Source organism: Accipiter gentilis, chromosome 28 (genome assembly GCF_929443795.1).
Source record: "Accipiter gentilis chromosome 28, bAccGen1.1, whole genome shotgun sequence".
NCBI lineage: Eukaryota > Metazoa > Chordata > Aves > Accipitriformes > Accipitridae > Astur > Astur gentilis.
The window spans coordinates 8411820-8429244 of record NC_064907.1 but is presented as its reverse complement, the minus strand read 5'-3'; the positions used below and the strand labels follow the sequence as shown (position 1 = coordinate 8429244).

Here is a 17425-nt window from a genome sequence, read left to right as displayed (position 1 = left end):
ATTTTCACATCACTGTAACTAGTTAGGAATCCATAAGGAAAGAAGGATTAAATACCTTCATAATTGATAGTTATGAAGGTTTAAGGCTGGGGGGGAGGGACACAAAAAAAAACAATTGGCCAGCCAGTCTCATCCTCAGAAAGCTTATACTGCAAGCACTGTTTGTTTGTAATGCTCCCTTTCCTAAGCAGTCCCAGTAACAGAGATCTGGGTCAGGCTTTTACTTATCTTCGACTGTTGTTCAAACATCAATGTACAAACCTGTGTCTGAAAACTTAAATGATTCAAAGTTGGCCACAGGGCAAACTTCTTGTGGGTACTTTTATGCTTTTTTAAGATGTGAATTGAATCATGACTTTCTTTAGCTAAATTATTTCTACTTTTTATAATCTTGTTTCTACTAATTAATTTCTAAATAATTTTGCCAGTGGGGCCGTAGATGGTGCTAAGGTGTAGACCTTGGTGCTAAGATAGGAGCTGTGTAACTTGAAAAAATATGTATATGCTTCCTGACTGCAATGTAAAAAGAACTTGAACTTACAGTTCTAATTATCTGGTTTTTCTTCTTTCCTCCAAGTGATTCACAAAGCTTTTCTTCAGCGTGTTTAGTACAGTGTAAAACTCAGCAACCTGAGTAGATTAAATATTAACTTCTTCCATCTACATAATGATTGTAGCCCCGCATTGAAAAGTACTTCATCTAGATTCACGTCATTTTACAGATAAGGGTCTTTTCCTGGCATTACTTGCTTCTCATACCAACGGTATAAAATTTACAGTAAGTTGAATTCAAACAGCTTAGAGCCCTGTGGAACACAGTCTGTGAATTACTTGTTGCTTTTATGCTTGCAAAGCAAATATGTACAAAAGTGTATTTTAGTGGCTAATTTTACCCCCCTTCAGCAAGATGTTTTGATGGCTTGATTTTTATTTTTTTTGTTTACTTTAAAAACAAAAAAGCTTTGGGACCTTTTATATTCCCTAAAAGTGATCAAAGAAAATCCCAATATGTACGTGGTTATTTTGCTTTTTAAATAAAATTCATATTGGCGCCTACTACGTCAAACATTCAAATAAAATACAAATTCTCACAGTTTTAGCTTACATCAAAGATGGAAATCATTGTGTGGTTTTGGAAACCAAAGCAATTCCAAGATAGACACAGTTGGAATTTTTTTTATATGACAGCCTGTTTCATACACTTAGTAACATCAGTGTGAAGTTGAAAGTGTGCATCCTAATGAAGGAGGAAGTCTAAGGAAACTTTTATAGTGACTCTTTTAGGATTAAGATTCAACTAGGTGACACAGTTACTTACACTTGTGATGGATTTATGTAGCAGAAGTAAACTTGAATTATTCATTTTTAGATGTGTATATAGACTACAAGGTACTATTTCTTGAATTTGTCATTAGTAATGTGAAATATCTTGTAGATTTTCCTGCAGATTAATTCTAATAGTTGGGTTTCTTTTGGCAGGTTGTCAAGTTGTTAAGTAACAAAAGATCTCAAGCTGTTGGAATATTAATGTCTAGCCTTCATTTAGACATGAGGGACATTCAGCATGGTAAGTGAAATAAGTATTGTTGATTCTAGCTCAGATCACATCATTAATAATTTGGAAATGCTAATTATTTCTATCTTTTGATAAGTGAAATAAACTAATAAGAGGCTTTTTTTTTACACTTTATTTTTCTGATAAAATAGCTTGTTCTGGCACTTATTTTCCCCTGTCTAGTAATATATTCCCTTGTCCTGTATAGAAAATAAAACTGTTTATTTGCAGAATTGCCATCTATATTTTTTGGCATCAGTTATCTAAGTGGTATAAAATATAGACACTTTGATTTTGGTCTTTCTGAGGAAGTGTGTGATGTGTTGTTTATTTTAATTCACATAGACTTAGGACAAATCCAGAGAAGTGAATTATAACACTTAATTGATTTGCTGTATAAAATAGTTCCTATATTTGGGTTAGTACAAACTGCAGAGTTCTTTCATCTTCAACAGCATTTTTTATAAAGGGAGATATTTTGGGGGAGTGTAATACTTTTCACATTTATGCTAAGAGACAGTAGTGCAGAAAGGTGAAAAGTAGAGTTGCATTTATATTCAGAGCATCCCTTACGTTTCCCAAGGGCTTTGGATAGATTTGAAGCAGATTGAATTATCCTGTGAAGTGCCAGCCTATCTATTAAACAAATGTGGTTTCAAGTATAACACAGACTTCATAAATCACAAAAACATCTTGTGAACTTTCTAGGCTACATATTTACAGCTATGCATTCTGTTTACTATGATTTGCTTATTTTGTGAAATTATTCATAAATAGAACAAATTTCAGAGCATTCTGTCAGCTGGCAAGTAACTCTTAATCACAGTTTTAAGTTTTTATTGAATTGTTTTGATGGTTACTAGACTTCCTCAAGCTGAAGCACTTAAGATGGTAGTCATAGAGCAAGGCGCCAGTACTGGCGCCAAGCAGTACTTGGTATTTCCAAAGCTGGCAGATGTAGTTCAGTTAAGTCATAGAGCAAAATCTGAAAACAATGATATGGTCCTTTCCTTCAGTCAAATATTCAACTTGGTTTCAGTTAATAATGAGAACCTTATGAACAAAGGAGTCCGCCTAACATCTGTGTCTGTGGTAAAGCCAACACAAGTTCATTGAAAATTTGCTTGCTTAACATGCAACACTAACAATAACATGGATGAATGTCAGTAGTTGAAGGGGTCAAACAATATTATGCTTAACCTTTATCCTATTATAATATTAAGCACACATGATCATCTAAGAGCTGTGTGCAGATTTTGTATATTCCTCTTTCAATAGCTGTTTTCTAAAACCAAAAGTCTTTGTGAAGCGGAATTTAGTAGTGCTCTTATTCCTTTGCTGTGCAGAAGTGATTGAACAAACATGAGAGAACTTTTGTCTGATGGGGGAATTTGTGGAAATGGTTGGAAGATCCTGGTGTTAAAAATGTGTTGTTTTTTTTTTAAGAACATAAAATAGGCATGGAGGAAAAGTGGTGAGGAGCAGGAAAGAAATTTGCATGGTGAAGGCAAGGAAAATAGAGGGGAGATCTCACCAAGAAGTATTTCTGGTATCAGTCACTCCATGCAGAGCTCTCTGAGTGATCTAACCATAGAGCCCATGGAGGAATTATAAAACACAAGCCCAAGTATTTAGCTTCACCTTTGTGTATGCACTATTTTTACTTGCTTGTTAAAAATAAGGGTTTAACATATTTTTGAGTTTTATAGCTTACTGGTTTATCTGCTGCAGTTTGAATATAATAATGAGAAGGCACTATCAAAAATTAAAATAATGTTTAAAAGTGCCCGCATTAGCAGTTGATATATTCACACCTTTATAGATGGCCTGGTTTCAGCTGGGACAATACATTAAGATTTAAGATGTATGACAATAACTACAGCAAAAAGTGTAATCGGTGTTCTTTGTCCCCCGGCCCAGGGTTTTAGTGGTGATCTTGAGTTTTTGCCATGCTTAACATACAGTGACATCTACGTTTACCCATATCTCAGTACAACCCAAGCAATCTTTTTTTTTTATAAATTTGAGAGGCAGTCAGATGACACCCCCTCACCCCCGACAATTTATGGTACTGGGCAAGTTTCTTTATGGCTTTCTTGTAAATATTGCCTATATTACATATAAAGCATATCTTTGGGATGCAGTGTTCATGCAAATTGCAGAAGAGTTGTAATTTCCTGCCCCTTCCTCACCCCCAGCCATAGAAAAGCACCCAGAAAGAGAGAGAAACTTTCAGTGAAGTGTGATATTCAGTCCATTCCTTGGTTTGTGTTTTATTTTTCTAATGGTTTAGACAAATTTCAAAGTGTTACAAGAACAGAAGGGAAAACAATTTTGCTGGGTTTTAATTTGCCTAATAAATGTAGGATTTCAAGTTTTAATTCCTATTGTGTTTAACTGAAGAGCTTAAAATAACTTGAAACGTGGGCAAATGTATTGAATGTCTTGTAACTTTTTTGGTTGGTTGGTTGGGGTTTTTTTGGTGTATTTTTGTTTTAGATACTTAAATTTGAATAATTTATTATATTAACTCATCTTTTTCATGCATGTGTGATCAGACAGCATTTAATGGAAGAATATTGTAATATATGCTAAATAGCTTTTGTTGATGATTATGATAGCCTTATTAAATGTCTGCCTGTAGAATTGCATTTGTCTGCTCCAAGCTTTGAAATAGGTTTAGTAAGACAAACTCCCAACCCCTGGCTGCTTTTAAAATATTTTTACAGTGTGGAAGAGTAGTTTCAATACTCAGAGCATATTTGTACTGAACTCTAGTACGTCTTTCTAGTAGTGTTTTAAAGTAGGGTAGGTTGATTTTTGTTGTTGTTATGGTTTGGGTTTTTTTTTTTAGTAGATTCTAATTGCTAACAGAACTCCCAGCTATTTTACACAGTCTAGGCTAGAACTGTAAGAAATGTTGGTCTCTTTAGTTGCAGTGCCATTTCTCTATGTTATTAGTACAAAAATGAGTCGTCTTCTCATGGTTTCTCTGGTTTCACACAAGGTTTTACTGACGCCTGTTTTTTACAATCATCTATCAACTATGCAAAACACTTTATCCAGGCATTTTGCTTGCTTTTTTATTTTTGCTATACCGCAAATATCCTTTATCCAGTATTATGTTCCCACTGGAAATATAGCTGTATTTGGCTGCATGATAGAGCCAAAGCTTGAAAAATGCCAAACAAGCACTTCTTACATATTTTTCCTTTATAGCTTAGATTTTCTTCCTAGAGAAAAGACTTTGGTTTTAACATTAGTCTTTGGGATTTTTTCTTAACATTTCAGAGATGTAACATGTGCTTAAATTAGAGAACCAACAGGATTCTGGTTAACTGCATATAGTAATCTATGATGAATACTCCATACATTGATATATAATTGCATGTTAAGCCTGTGTCTGTGTTTAGGGACCATGTCTCTTATGTAAGAGAGCTCTTTTTAATATAGTTGTCTGTCATCACATGAAATGTAACAACTGTTTGAAATTGTAACTATGTTGCAGAGAATAGGCTTGTCAGTGCCATCCTGATTCACTTGCCTGTAAAGATACAATGTATCCTCTTCTGTGTTTAGGCTTTTATGGCTGCTAACAAGTGGGGTAAGAAAAGCAAAAACTTCTCTGTGTGTGGAAAAATACAAGGGAAAAATTAATCTGAAGATGTCAGCCAGAAGATAGGCAAATTTTATATTTCATGCAGATAAATATTACATTTACAATGCAGTCAAATTTATATATAGTATTTATTTCCAAAATGGAAATTAATCTTTTGTTCACCAAAATCGTCTTAGTCTGAGCATGCCTTATAAATGTTGAAGGTACAAGTCTGGCAAAACCAGCATGTGCAATGCTCTGTGTTTTGAAGTTGTCTGTAATCTTTCCCAATTCAGTAAGTTTCTCTTAACAGGGTTTATCATTTCAGGCGCTGTGCTACCTCTGGCATGGCTGCAATACTCTAACTGTACTTCTGTAAGGTTTTGCATAGCACCTTGTGGTTGCCCTGGCTCTGTTAGAAGTAGTTTGGAGGTTTCTGCCCCTGAATTTTGGACCACCTTTCTCATATCCTCATTTAAAAAGTGTCCCCTCCTCCCCCCCCAGCCACTGGTAATCTACAGAATTTGATGGAGCTACCTGTCCCACTCTGATAATAACAACAAAAATATGTATGGAAAAACAAGGCTCTTTTTATTACAGCCCTTGGCTCATTGTTGGTCAGTGATACTAGGGAAGGAAGTTATATAAAGTAATGTAATAGGAAAAATAGTTATGCGAAGGGCAGGCAGATTCACCTAACAGCTGGTAAAGCCCAACCTTTTCATCTGGATTTAAGATTATTTTACTGAAAGTTTTATTTGCAGCAGAGCTTGCTCTGCTAACAGAAGTATAACTTCGAACAACAGACATATCTTCTGCCCTGAATTCAAGACAGATGTGCGGGAATTGAATGTACTTTAAATGTTAGTGGGCAAAATAAATGTTTATCCTTTAGTATTTGGCTATTAGTGGCAAAGGAACATGAGAAAATCTTGGTTTTGTTTTCTTACTTGACTGCTCACACTGACACTTAGAAATGATGAGCTAGGAGAGACTGTCAAAGGTTAACTGAATGATTTCACTGGAGGAGGAGGATAAAAAGTCTCTTGCATTACTTAAATGTTCTGTGCAGGAATTCTTCACGGATTGAAGTATCATGTAGTCTTAGCAGTAATAGGTCCAAGAGATGCTCTAAATGGAAAGCAATCAGGAAAGAATGGCTTAACATCTGGAATATAAGACTCATGATTAGTTTATCTTATGGAAGGTCCAGAGGTGATCTGAGCATTATTTATCCTAATAATAATGTATATGTATAAGCATAATAATTTGAAACTCATAACACTGAAATATTTGTCAAGAATGGGTATCTTCCCAAAAGATATTTTTTTGTTTAAACAAGTTATGAGGACAAAACTGTACATGATTTGATCAAGTTCTTTGGACATTGTTATACTGGAAGGTAAACCAGCTGCCCAGAATTGTTACTTCTGTCCTTTTTAATTTATGAAAAAAAAATCCTGCAAGTAAGAAGATATATAGAACACTTTTTCTGTCAGGTGGCAAGTCTGTATTTCTTTAATAAAGGAATAATCCATAAAGTGATTGCAGTCAGTGCAGGTTGATTATGAAGTTCGAAGCTTTACCTATTAGTTCTGGCTTATTAATTGAGAACTGCAATTCTTTAACATTTTTTTCTCAATCAGATATTGTGCATTCAGACACCTAAAAACTTAAAAGATTATGGCTTAAGCTTCCCCTCTGATAGCCTTTCCAACATGTGTTTAGATTCTTCTGAGACACCACTAAGGAAAGATTGGTTGGTTCAGCATTTTTCTGTCCTGTGAACTAGCACTTCCTCAGAACTTCACACCGTAATCCTCAGTCTTATTCCTCTATTTCTTCTTAGCTTTATGCTACCATATTCATTACATTATGCCTGCTGTTAGATTGCAAGCTTACACATTTTATTTGCTTACAATTACTTTACAAGCTCCTATTGTGAAATTATTGGTAAGGAAAACAATGGAATACACAAAATGACTTTTATAAAAGACAGACTGGAGTTAAATTAGAGTGCCACACATATGTATTGCTGCAAATGTTTCTATTGCTTTGATGCTGTTAGTATGCCCAGAGTGTTCTGTCCTGAGCAGCTGAAAGCAATTCTGGAGCCTTTGTCTGGCCACTCCTGCCAGAGGCAGCTAGTGAGGAAGGACAACAAAGGTCCTTGGAGGCAGGTGGGGTTTCTAATGGATGTGGCATAAACCCCTGAGCTGTGGGTGAAGGCCCTGAAAGCCAGTCCTGAGTACTGAAAGCATGCCTCAAGTCCTCTTTCCAACCTCTGAGATTTTCTGAAGCTTAGTTCACAGTGACCAGAGGCCAATAAAGCAATAGCAGCAGTTGTTAAGGAAAAAATACAACCCCAGTTATCATTTTCTTGAAGCATGCATGCAACACGTCAAGATAATGAAGGACAGAAATTTCCATATCACCAAGAAAGGAACTGAATGTTTTATGCAATACATCCTTTTGGAATTTACAATTAAAAATAAATTTATAGAATTAAACTAGTTTTCTATAATGCAAAATACATTTTAAAGAATTTAGTGGTTTTAAATGAGGAAAATCATATTGAGTTTTGTCACAATATTTGAATCAGCAGAGACTAATTACTGCCACATTGGATAGTTTGGATAATTAAAGATTTTTGTTGTTGTTAAGAACATATGAATGTAATTTAATAGAGAAGTTTTGTAAGAAACTGTAACTGCATTGTTTGTCTGTTGTTTCAGTTGAAACAGTTTATTTTTTTTCTTGGAAGTATGATTAACTTTGAAACTTTGAGAGAAAAGTTTCAGGAAAGTTCTGTTCTCCCAAAAGAAAAAAAGCAGTACTGTTATTTCTCATTTGTGTACTGTGTAGTCACACATAAGGGGGATGATTAGAGAACGCTAAGCATAAAGCAACAAAATGTATTCTATTAGCATTAGTACTGTGCAAAAACTGGGGGGAGGGAAGGAGAAAGAAGAGCAGCACCTGGTCTTTCTATAGCAGAAATATTTTCCAGTGGTCATACTTTTATACATTGCTGAACTACATAGAGATTTTAGCATTATGAAAATTAGGAAAGGCTTATTAATTGACTAAGACCATCCAATAAGTCACGCATTTTTTCATGAAGTTGAAAAGTTTAGAAGAAAAGGATGTTTGCCACAACAATCCATTTGTGATTTGTTCATGAGTTTGTTAGATTTTAATACATTTTTACACACAAAATGTTTGTATAAAAAAAATAGTGCTGCTTAATGTATACAGCCATTAAAATCTAATTTAAATACAAGGTAGTTAAAATGAGGTTTTAGTAAAACTTGCAAGGTGAATTCCCCCCCCCCCCCCCCCCTTTCTTTTACAGTCAATGTACCTATTTTTACTGTATTTTTCTTACCATTCCTCTTTTAAGGAAGCAAGACTATATGCTATATTTGATCAAATGGAGATCTATCTACCTTGGTACCTGATCTCTTGTGTGGATAACTAGAGGGGGAAAAAAAAAGATGAGTGTACTGACTGCTCATTATGTAATTTTTATAGATATCTATTTTATCTTTTTGCAGTAGTTGTCTTTCTCTGAATTGTAAAGTTTGATTGGAACGCTTTTCATACACGTTGTCTATTCTTTTGATTTTTCCTCGTGACCAGTCTACAATCCATAGTTCTCTTTCTTCTCCTTGCAAATGAGGTGACTAGCTCTGTATGCCATTTTCAAGATTTATGGGCACCATATGCCTATGCCATGGTATCGCATCATCTTCTATTTCAGGCTCCATTTTGTTCTGTATTGTTACTGACATTCTGTTTGCCCTTTAACTGTTGCTAATTATTGAGCTTATGTTTTCAGAGAACTACGAAAAAAACCCTGAATGTCTTTTGGGGCACAGTAGCTGCTAATTTTGTATCCACCACAGTGTTTTTACAGTTCGGACTCTTTTTTTTTTTTTCCATCTACTTTGCATGTATTAACACTGAATATTTGAGACACCCTTTTGTACGTGTTTGTGGTTGGCTTTAAAGTGGCTAGCTTTTATTATCTGCCAACATTACCACCTCACGTTCATTAAACAGCACAGGAACTTGCAAAGATCCTAGTAAGGCTCCACTGCTACAACTCTGTACTTTGAAAACCGATCATTCATTTATGTAATTGATTTCCTATTTTTTGTGCAGTTTTTATTTTTAATCAGAGAAGACCTTTCTTCTTATCCCACGACAGGCTAATTTTTTTCTGAAGCCTTAGGCAAAGATTGCGAGGAGCCTTTTGCAAATCCAGTATCAGTCTGTTCACTCTTACCTGTGTCTTTGTTGACTCCATTGAAGCACTACCATTTAATTTGTTGCTCATGAGTGTCTCCTACAAAATGACATGCTGACTCTCTTTCTCATTACATTGGTTTATCTGTATGTTCTTAAAAAAAAAAAAAAAAGCTGTTCTTCCATATAATACATAGACGTTTTCCAGGCACAGAAGTCAGACCAACTGGTTTGTAGTTTCCAGCATCCTCTTAAAATTTGCATTCATATGTTCTGAAACTTGTTCAGTTTGAGACAGTGCCCAAAATGTATCACTCGAAGTACAGAACTTGTCTGAGAACCTCTTTGGCCTCTTCTGCGGTTGTGAATCCTAACACAAATACTTTGTTTAACCTTTTCTGATTCTTTCTTTTGTGTTCTTTTTACAGCCAGATTATCTGCATGGCCAACTGTTTCCTGTCAGGCTTCATACATCTGATGTGTTTGAAAGCAGTTTTATTACTAGCTTTATCTGTTTGGCAATTTGAGCTTAGAGCTTTTTGTTCTTGTCCAATTTACATTGAACTTACGAGACTTTTTGCTTTTCTGTTGGCTGATTTGTACCTTTTGAAGAGTATCTCTTATTTACAGGTGTCCACTGTGCTCTTATATTTAATCATATATGTGGTTTTGGGGAGTAGGAATACTGGGGATGTGAAACAAGTAGGGAAAAAAGGGGTGCTTTCGAATTTTTCGGTTAATGATATTTTTTTTTTCTCTGAACCTCTAATGTAGTGTCTGTAAGCTTCCTTCTGACCGCCAAGTTTTTTTACCCTTTTAAGTGGCTTCTCATTTTAATGTAATTCCTCCTTGTAAAGTCTATTTTTATGGTGTTTTTAAAAAATCTTTTTTCCCCTGTCCTATAAAGAAATTCCATTTAAGACCGTTAGGGTGTCTCCAACTGTTCTGTACACTATTCAGAAGTAAATCAAGTGTTGCGTCTCTTCTTTTGGTATTTGTGCCTAGTTGCTTTGAGTAATAATTGTAATATCCTAGAATTTAGACTCTGCGTGATGTCTCAAAAATATACTTAACAGATTAAACCTTCTGCTATTATGTTTTCTATGTTGCATATTAATCTTACAGCTTTTACCATTTAGAAGTCATTATTAACATGCTTGTTGAGTGATTTGTAATAGGGTACTAACTGTGTTTTTTCTATTTAGGCATGAACTCCCTCAGTAGGGAATGCGGTAGCTCTCTCAGAGTTGATGGCTTTTTCTTAGCTGACTCACTCTGCCTTCAGTGTTGGTTGCCGCTCTTCTGCCGTAACCAGTTATGGCACCACATACGACCTAATACCCTCGTGTCACACTGATTATCTTCCTTCTGTTACATTTGGAACAGCCATTGAATCCACCGGTAAATGAACAGAAATCTGCCCACGGCAAATCTCGGGCGCCTGGAGACTACACGGAAGCACATCGCGTACGCGGCCGGGACTTCCTCCGTCGAGCTCTGCTGATGGGGCTCCTTTTCCCGACCCGTGGCCCTCGCTTTACAGCCGGGCTTCCCTCTCCTCCCGCCGCAGCACTTCTTCTTCCCTCTCCTCCCGCCGCAGCACTTCTTCTTCCCTCTCCTCCCGCCGCAGCACTACTTCTTCCCTCTCCCTCCCGCACACCTCTCCCCTCAGACGTGCCTCCGCGGCCGCCTCCCGCCGGCGGGCCCGGCTCCCCCCCCCGCCGCGGCCCCGGCCGAGCGGCCCCGGGTCCCCGCTTCCAGCAGCAGGTGGCAACAGCGGCCCGCGCTGCCGGCGGCGGCGGCGGCGGGAGCTCCGCGCCCCCTGCCCGGGAGACGCCGGCCCGGCCTGCGGCCGAGCCGGGGCCCGGCCGGGGCGCCCCGCCGCGCTGGCTGGGTCGGGCAGGGCGCTCGGCCTTTGGGGCTTCGCCCCGCGTTGCCAGCTTTGACTGAGGCGGAGCTTCTCGGCACGCTTCTCACCCGGTGAAGATCCATCCTCTTCTAGAACGTAGTGCTGAGGGCTCAGGAAGGGAAGGGGTGACGCAAAGATGGGAGCGCGGTTTGTTCGCCGCCTCCCTCCATCATCCACGGTAGGGAGGGCAAGAAACAGCGCAGGCGAAGTGATGGTTTTCTGCTGCAAAAAATGTGAAACATTTAGTCCGAGAGCCCGCTGTTTCTCATGCTGGAGCCATTGTGTTGGTGTTCCTGTACCTGTCGCCTTGCCTTGTGAGGTGCCTGGGTTTCTCCTACTTTTTTCTCTCCTTTCTCTTGTTCTGTGGTGATCCCTAGACAATGAAAGATCGAGGTTACTTCTGGAGTTCTGCTGTTCCACAGGAAACCTCCCAAGCAATATGTGTTAGATTCTATTCCAGCGTAATCTGTTTTCTGGTTTTAGTGAAGCCGCAGTTGCTTTAGCTACCTGGACACAACATACAGCTGAATGGCATTGAACTGAAGCAATATAGAGTGCCTCTTGTAATCTTAAGAGTTCTCAGTAGGCCAAATCCAGCTGTGAAATAAATACACGTAGGTGATTCCAAATAACGTGATTTTTTTTTTTTCTTTCTCCTTAGAATGTATATAGTTTGGTTTTACATATATCCAGGCATTTGGTTCTGTTGCAGTCCCAGCCCTTATTTCCTTGAGTTATTAATACCAGCTTTTGAGAAACACTTTGGAGCATGAAAAAAGATGGAAATTAAGCCATAAACACACATCCTTCTGCCCCCAGTTATCACAGTATTGTGATTTGAATTAGTAAAGCCGTGTCATCTGTCATCTACCTAGCCAAAAACCTTTTTGCGTTATTTTCATAATCCCACCCCACTTAGAACATGGACTAAATATCACAAGATCATTACATCATTTTCTTAGCATCTGTAGCTCTTTAATACTTCAACTTCAGAATATTTCGTGAAGGGCTTAAAGTGCGTTAGTACGATGAAATCCCTGGTGTTTATCCAGACATCAGACTGGGCAGACATGTAGAATACCAAGCTATGTCTAAACTGTTCTCTGCTGTGCTAAAAACAAAATTTTAATTTTATTTTGAGAATAAATTGAGAATATAAAATTTTATTTCAGTGAGATACTACCATTAGACCATTAGAGGGGAAAGGAAACCTTTCAAGTGTTTTGTGTTTGTAATTCTTGAGCAAGAAAATTTGTATTTTGACTTGACTGCAACAGTTGGCTGTACAGCAATTATAGATAAATGGGGACTTGCTTTGCCTGATTTCTGAATCCTGTAAGTTAACATGTAGTGTTTTCTAACTTGCTCTACTACTATGGATACTGATATCATCATACACAACTGGCTAGCTTGAACCATAAGTAAGGAAAGCTTGTTTCTGAATGAGCATGCATGTCTTCATGGCTAAAAGAACTTGCAGTGCTTTCTGTTGTAAATCCTAAAAAGGTAACAACATTCTGCGTAGTCTTTTTAAAATTATTTAGGGTGTTGATGTTAGAGAAGACTAGTACAGAACTTCAGAGGGACCTAGTAAATGACAAACATGCAACTCAACTCTAGATTTTTAGAGCATTCTAAGCATTCAGTCTGGCTGCTAAATAAGTCATGTAATATTGCCTGATAATTTCTGCCTCAAGCTATTAGTCTGTATAAATACGAACATTTTAGCAGTATAAATGATCTTGAGTTCCAGCTGAAATTCTGACCCTTCAACCTTTTGCTTTCTTTGAAGTCATTGATAGTTTTGCCATAGACTTTGGTGAGTCTAGGATTTCATACAAATACTTTAAGTGATAGAGAAGTCAATGTATCCCATTAAACATTGTTCAGAAGGTTAATTTCCCTCACTTCTGGCACTTAAAATATTCTTTCCATAGTGAATTTGTCAGATTAATTTACAGACATCCTTCGTTCTTTCCCACTTTTGGTCTGCAAAATTACGGAGCCATCTACTTTTAGATATCTTCTCATGCAGGTATGTGTAAGAACTGTAATCAGGTTGCATCTTAACTTTCTTCTGTATAAGCTAAATACATCAAGCGATTCAACAGAAACACAAGTTCTTGAGGGTTATTCCGCTATTTCCTTTGTTGGTCTCTTTGATATTGCACCAGCTATAGCTCTAGTCCAAAGATTGTTTTGACTTCTAGTCACTTCTTGAGAGACAAGGAGTCTTATGAGAGACAAGGAGTCTTATGTTAGTCATTGATCATGATTACTAAGACTGTAATCAAGGCAGTTCTTTGGGCGAGTTTGAGTCTGCTCAGCAAAGAGCAGCTCTTCCATTAGCATTGCCACATGGATTTCACTGAGGATTAATAACCATTTTTAATATCCTTTTTTTGGTCTTGGTAAAGATATATTTAGTTGCAGTAAGCTGAGAACAGATTCCTGTGGAAGCCTAAGATACTCTCCTTTCTGGTAGAGTTTCATGAGCCGTTAAATTTTCGGATCTATGAGTTAGGCAGTTGTTAACTCATTTAGTGTTGACACTTAATTTAATGTAAGTATTCTAAATTGCCAACTGGACACACCTGGAGCTCCATTAACTGTAAATTAACTGTGGGTAAATTGAGAGCACAAAAGCTAAGATCCTAAGTTAGCTGCTTGATATAGACAATATATTTTTTGGAAAAAAAGATATGTTTGGTATCTGCTCTGCTAACTTTATCAAATAAATATGCAGAGTGCTATGCAACTCTATAAAACTGGTATATCCTTGCTATTATTATGAGGGATGAATTGTGGTCATTTCATCTCAAACAAATATAATAGCAAAAAAATCCAGAGGTTCAGTGGTAGATTAGAATGATTGAAGAGTGGAATGTGTATAAGGACCATGGAAAGATTGGGGACTGTTCAAAACTGTTTGCGGTCACAGAGTAATGAAAATAGTTCAGATATCCCATATGAAAAAACTACTGTCCTTTTAGTAATTATGATGTGATTATAAGTGATTATAAGCCATCAATGAGTCTTCCAATAGTTGGAATAATTTTAACCTAAATTTACTCTTGTTTTGCACTACTTTAAACCTAGGTTTTGTCTTTGCTAATGAACTACTAGATGATTCCAAATAAACCTCTTCCTCCTCCTCCTGCACTTTGTTTATCATTTAGAATGAGCTCCCTAAAGCATGGAAGAAAAAGCTTGTCTCTACTTATGGGCTGGACTTCTTAGAGTTAGCCATGGCTTTGTTTACTTTGAGATACTCTAATGAAAATAGGTCAGGTGGAATTAAACCAAAAGCTAGCAAATTTGAATTCTGAAAAAATCCACACGTAATTAAAAGTCTCAATTAGTTTGAAGCCTGAAGGCTTGTTTGTATTCCAAACAAGTCTTGCTAATTTCTTCAAGCTGCGCTCAGTAAGAGATGCTACCTTGCTCTGCAAAGTTTGACTTGCATACGTCTTTTGACTGTCATGGTTATGCCATCACTGGTACCACAATTAGTCTGTGGAACTCCCAGACATAACATCATTGAAATAGAGATTGAAAAGCGTTAGAGCCTATGTGGATCTAAAAGAAAAGTCAAACACTAACACTCAGGAAACCCAAATTTTGTTTCCCTTGACTTATGGATACAAAGCTATAAATCGTATCTGTCTGCAGACAGATTGATGCACAATGTCACATCTACTGCATATGTGCCTTGCAGCTAATGTGTTTGTGTAGTTTGTTTTTATAACATGCATTACAAGTACATACTGTCACATAAACATCCCAAAAATATATTCCTCAGATATCCTATTCTAGTAGTCTCCCCACCAAAAGTGATATAGTTGATAGGTATGACAAGTTTCCTTTTCAGAACCTCTAAATGGAATGCCTGTGGCATGCTATACTAACTTAACCATAAAGTGAAAAATCTTAGTACCAGCTGATACTGAAGTAAAGACCAATAGCATTGTTTTTTTTAATAGCAGTAATTTTATTTTCTGTAACAGAATTTCTTACATGTAAAATATATCCATATGCCAATGATTAATTTTATATTAAAATCTTGTTCTTGAAACACTTTTAAAAATACATTTAAGGGTCAGGAAGTCTGCCTAGAGAGCAACAAATCTCTGCTATAAGCATAAAGCACTTTTTTTTTAAAAACTTATTTAAATGTGTCTTATAACACTTGCATTTGTGTACTATGCTAAGCCTTAAGTAGCATTTTGGGAGTTATCGTGGTAATCCTTTCCAGTTTGCTGAAAATCTTGAATCCTGCCAGTCAATCTTGTGCTTCAAATTCACTCCCCAAAGACCAGCCCCTGGCAGGTTCATTGAGACTGTTTGCTCCTCTACACACTATAGTTTAAAATAAGCATAATCTGGTAAAATGCCAGTCTTTTCTCAACCTTTCTATATCCCACACCCATGGTTTTTTCACCTGCCAAATTCAAACAAATCTTATCTAAACAATTAAGATAAGCATTGAAGTACTCTCTATAGTCAAATCAGCAAACCTCTCAAAACCAGAACTGAAATACAATCTCTCTAAATTAAACAGTCTACAATGGCAATCATGTTTGTATTTAAACATTTTATTCTGAAAGGATTACAGCATTGGTCTCCATTTTTTTTCCTGCCTAGACAAGAAGGCGACATACTGAGTCAAACAAAATTTATTTGTTCTCTAAGAACTGAACTTGCACACTTTTTTATAAACAAACTGTATAGGTGTATGAAGTTAGACTTCACATAATCAGTAACTGCTGTCCTTGACATAGTAGGCAATTGTTTGAAATGTATGTAATGTAACTGTTTATATTAACTGTGTATAGCTATATATAAAATCTAGGTATATATTTTGTTGTATGTGTGTATATACTTATATATGTAAAAAAGTTCTAGGAATACAATTTTATTGCTATATATCAGGGGTACAACATTAGGGAATAGGAATGCTAAGGACAAATGTCTGAAAAATTGAATTGTGTTTATAAGAGAAGAATCAGTACAAAAGATGATACTAAAGATTCACTCATTTTGATGAAGTCTCCTACTTCAGTTACTTCCAATTTTGCAAATGCATATTCTTGTTTAATTGATTCTTATTTTATTGCTTCCCAGAAATATGAGTGCATGTTCTTGAAGGTATTTAAAAATGTTAAGTCCTTTAAGAACAATCTGAAGCAACAGCTAAGATTAATCCATGGCGTCTGCTTGGAAATTTTGTATACTGTTCTGGTTTCTTACACAAGCTTTAGATCAAGGTGAATTACTGCTAAAATAAAACTGTGTGCAAGCAGTTCTAAGTGCAGTTTCTTGCCTCTGATCCATGCTGTATATACTTGTGTTGAAGATCTAATCTCCATTGTGCTTTGTGCACTTAAAAGTTTGCATCCTGAGAATGCTAGAGTATTTGCTAATAGACGAACATATCACAAAGGTACTGAGGGCAAGCAGGTAGATAATAATACGAAATTGTTTTTATTTATGCTAACTCTACCCAGTGCAGCCATCCCCTACCTACCCATTATCAACAGGGTTTTTTTTCCTGCTAGTTGTGCAAGTCCAGATACTCCTGCTTAAAAATTCTCTTATTTCACTGATTTTCTGAGAATCTTTAAAAATTATACAGTTGTGATCCTTGTGTATTTTGCTGCAGCTCCCATTAGAACAGAGACATTTGGGTTTACCACTGTAAACTGTATTTGTGTAAACATAACATTTATTTCTGAGAGGCCCATTTGGGATTTAACTTGCTGCATTAGGAGATTCACATTTCTATTATATGACATACAGCTCATACTATATAGTAGCTGTCAAGTTGTTGGAAGTATCACAGACAAAAACATGACCTTGTGCAGTAGGCCTGTGTCAGATGAATGATGCCAATAAGCTGACATGGAGGGGGGAGTGGGTGGGAGAATAGCAAAGGATAGCAATTTTTGAAGTTGTGGGTTTACTATGGAACCAAGAAAAGACTGCAATAAAAGACTCCAAATTTTGCAGTTTAGTTGATTTTTAAATATAAATATTAAGTTGGATTAAAAACTGGGTTTACTTTGCAAGTAGCTTGATACTGCATCATACCATAATCTTTATAGCACCAAAG

The 17425-nt window shown here is 36.7% G+C and overlaps 1 protein-coding gene across 1 annotated transcript in view; it reads left to right on the top strand.

The window, feature by feature from the left end:
* FMN2 (formin 2) overlaps positions 1-17425 on the top strand; it is a 162707-nt gene that overhangs the window by 69654 nt on the left and 75628 nt on the right. Inside the window, exon 8 of the mRNA XM_049831137.1 lies at positions 1480-1567. Coding sequence (XP_049687094.1) covers positions 1480-1567 — 88 coding nt within the window. The remainder of the gene's footprint in view (positions 1-1479; positions 1568-17425) is intronic.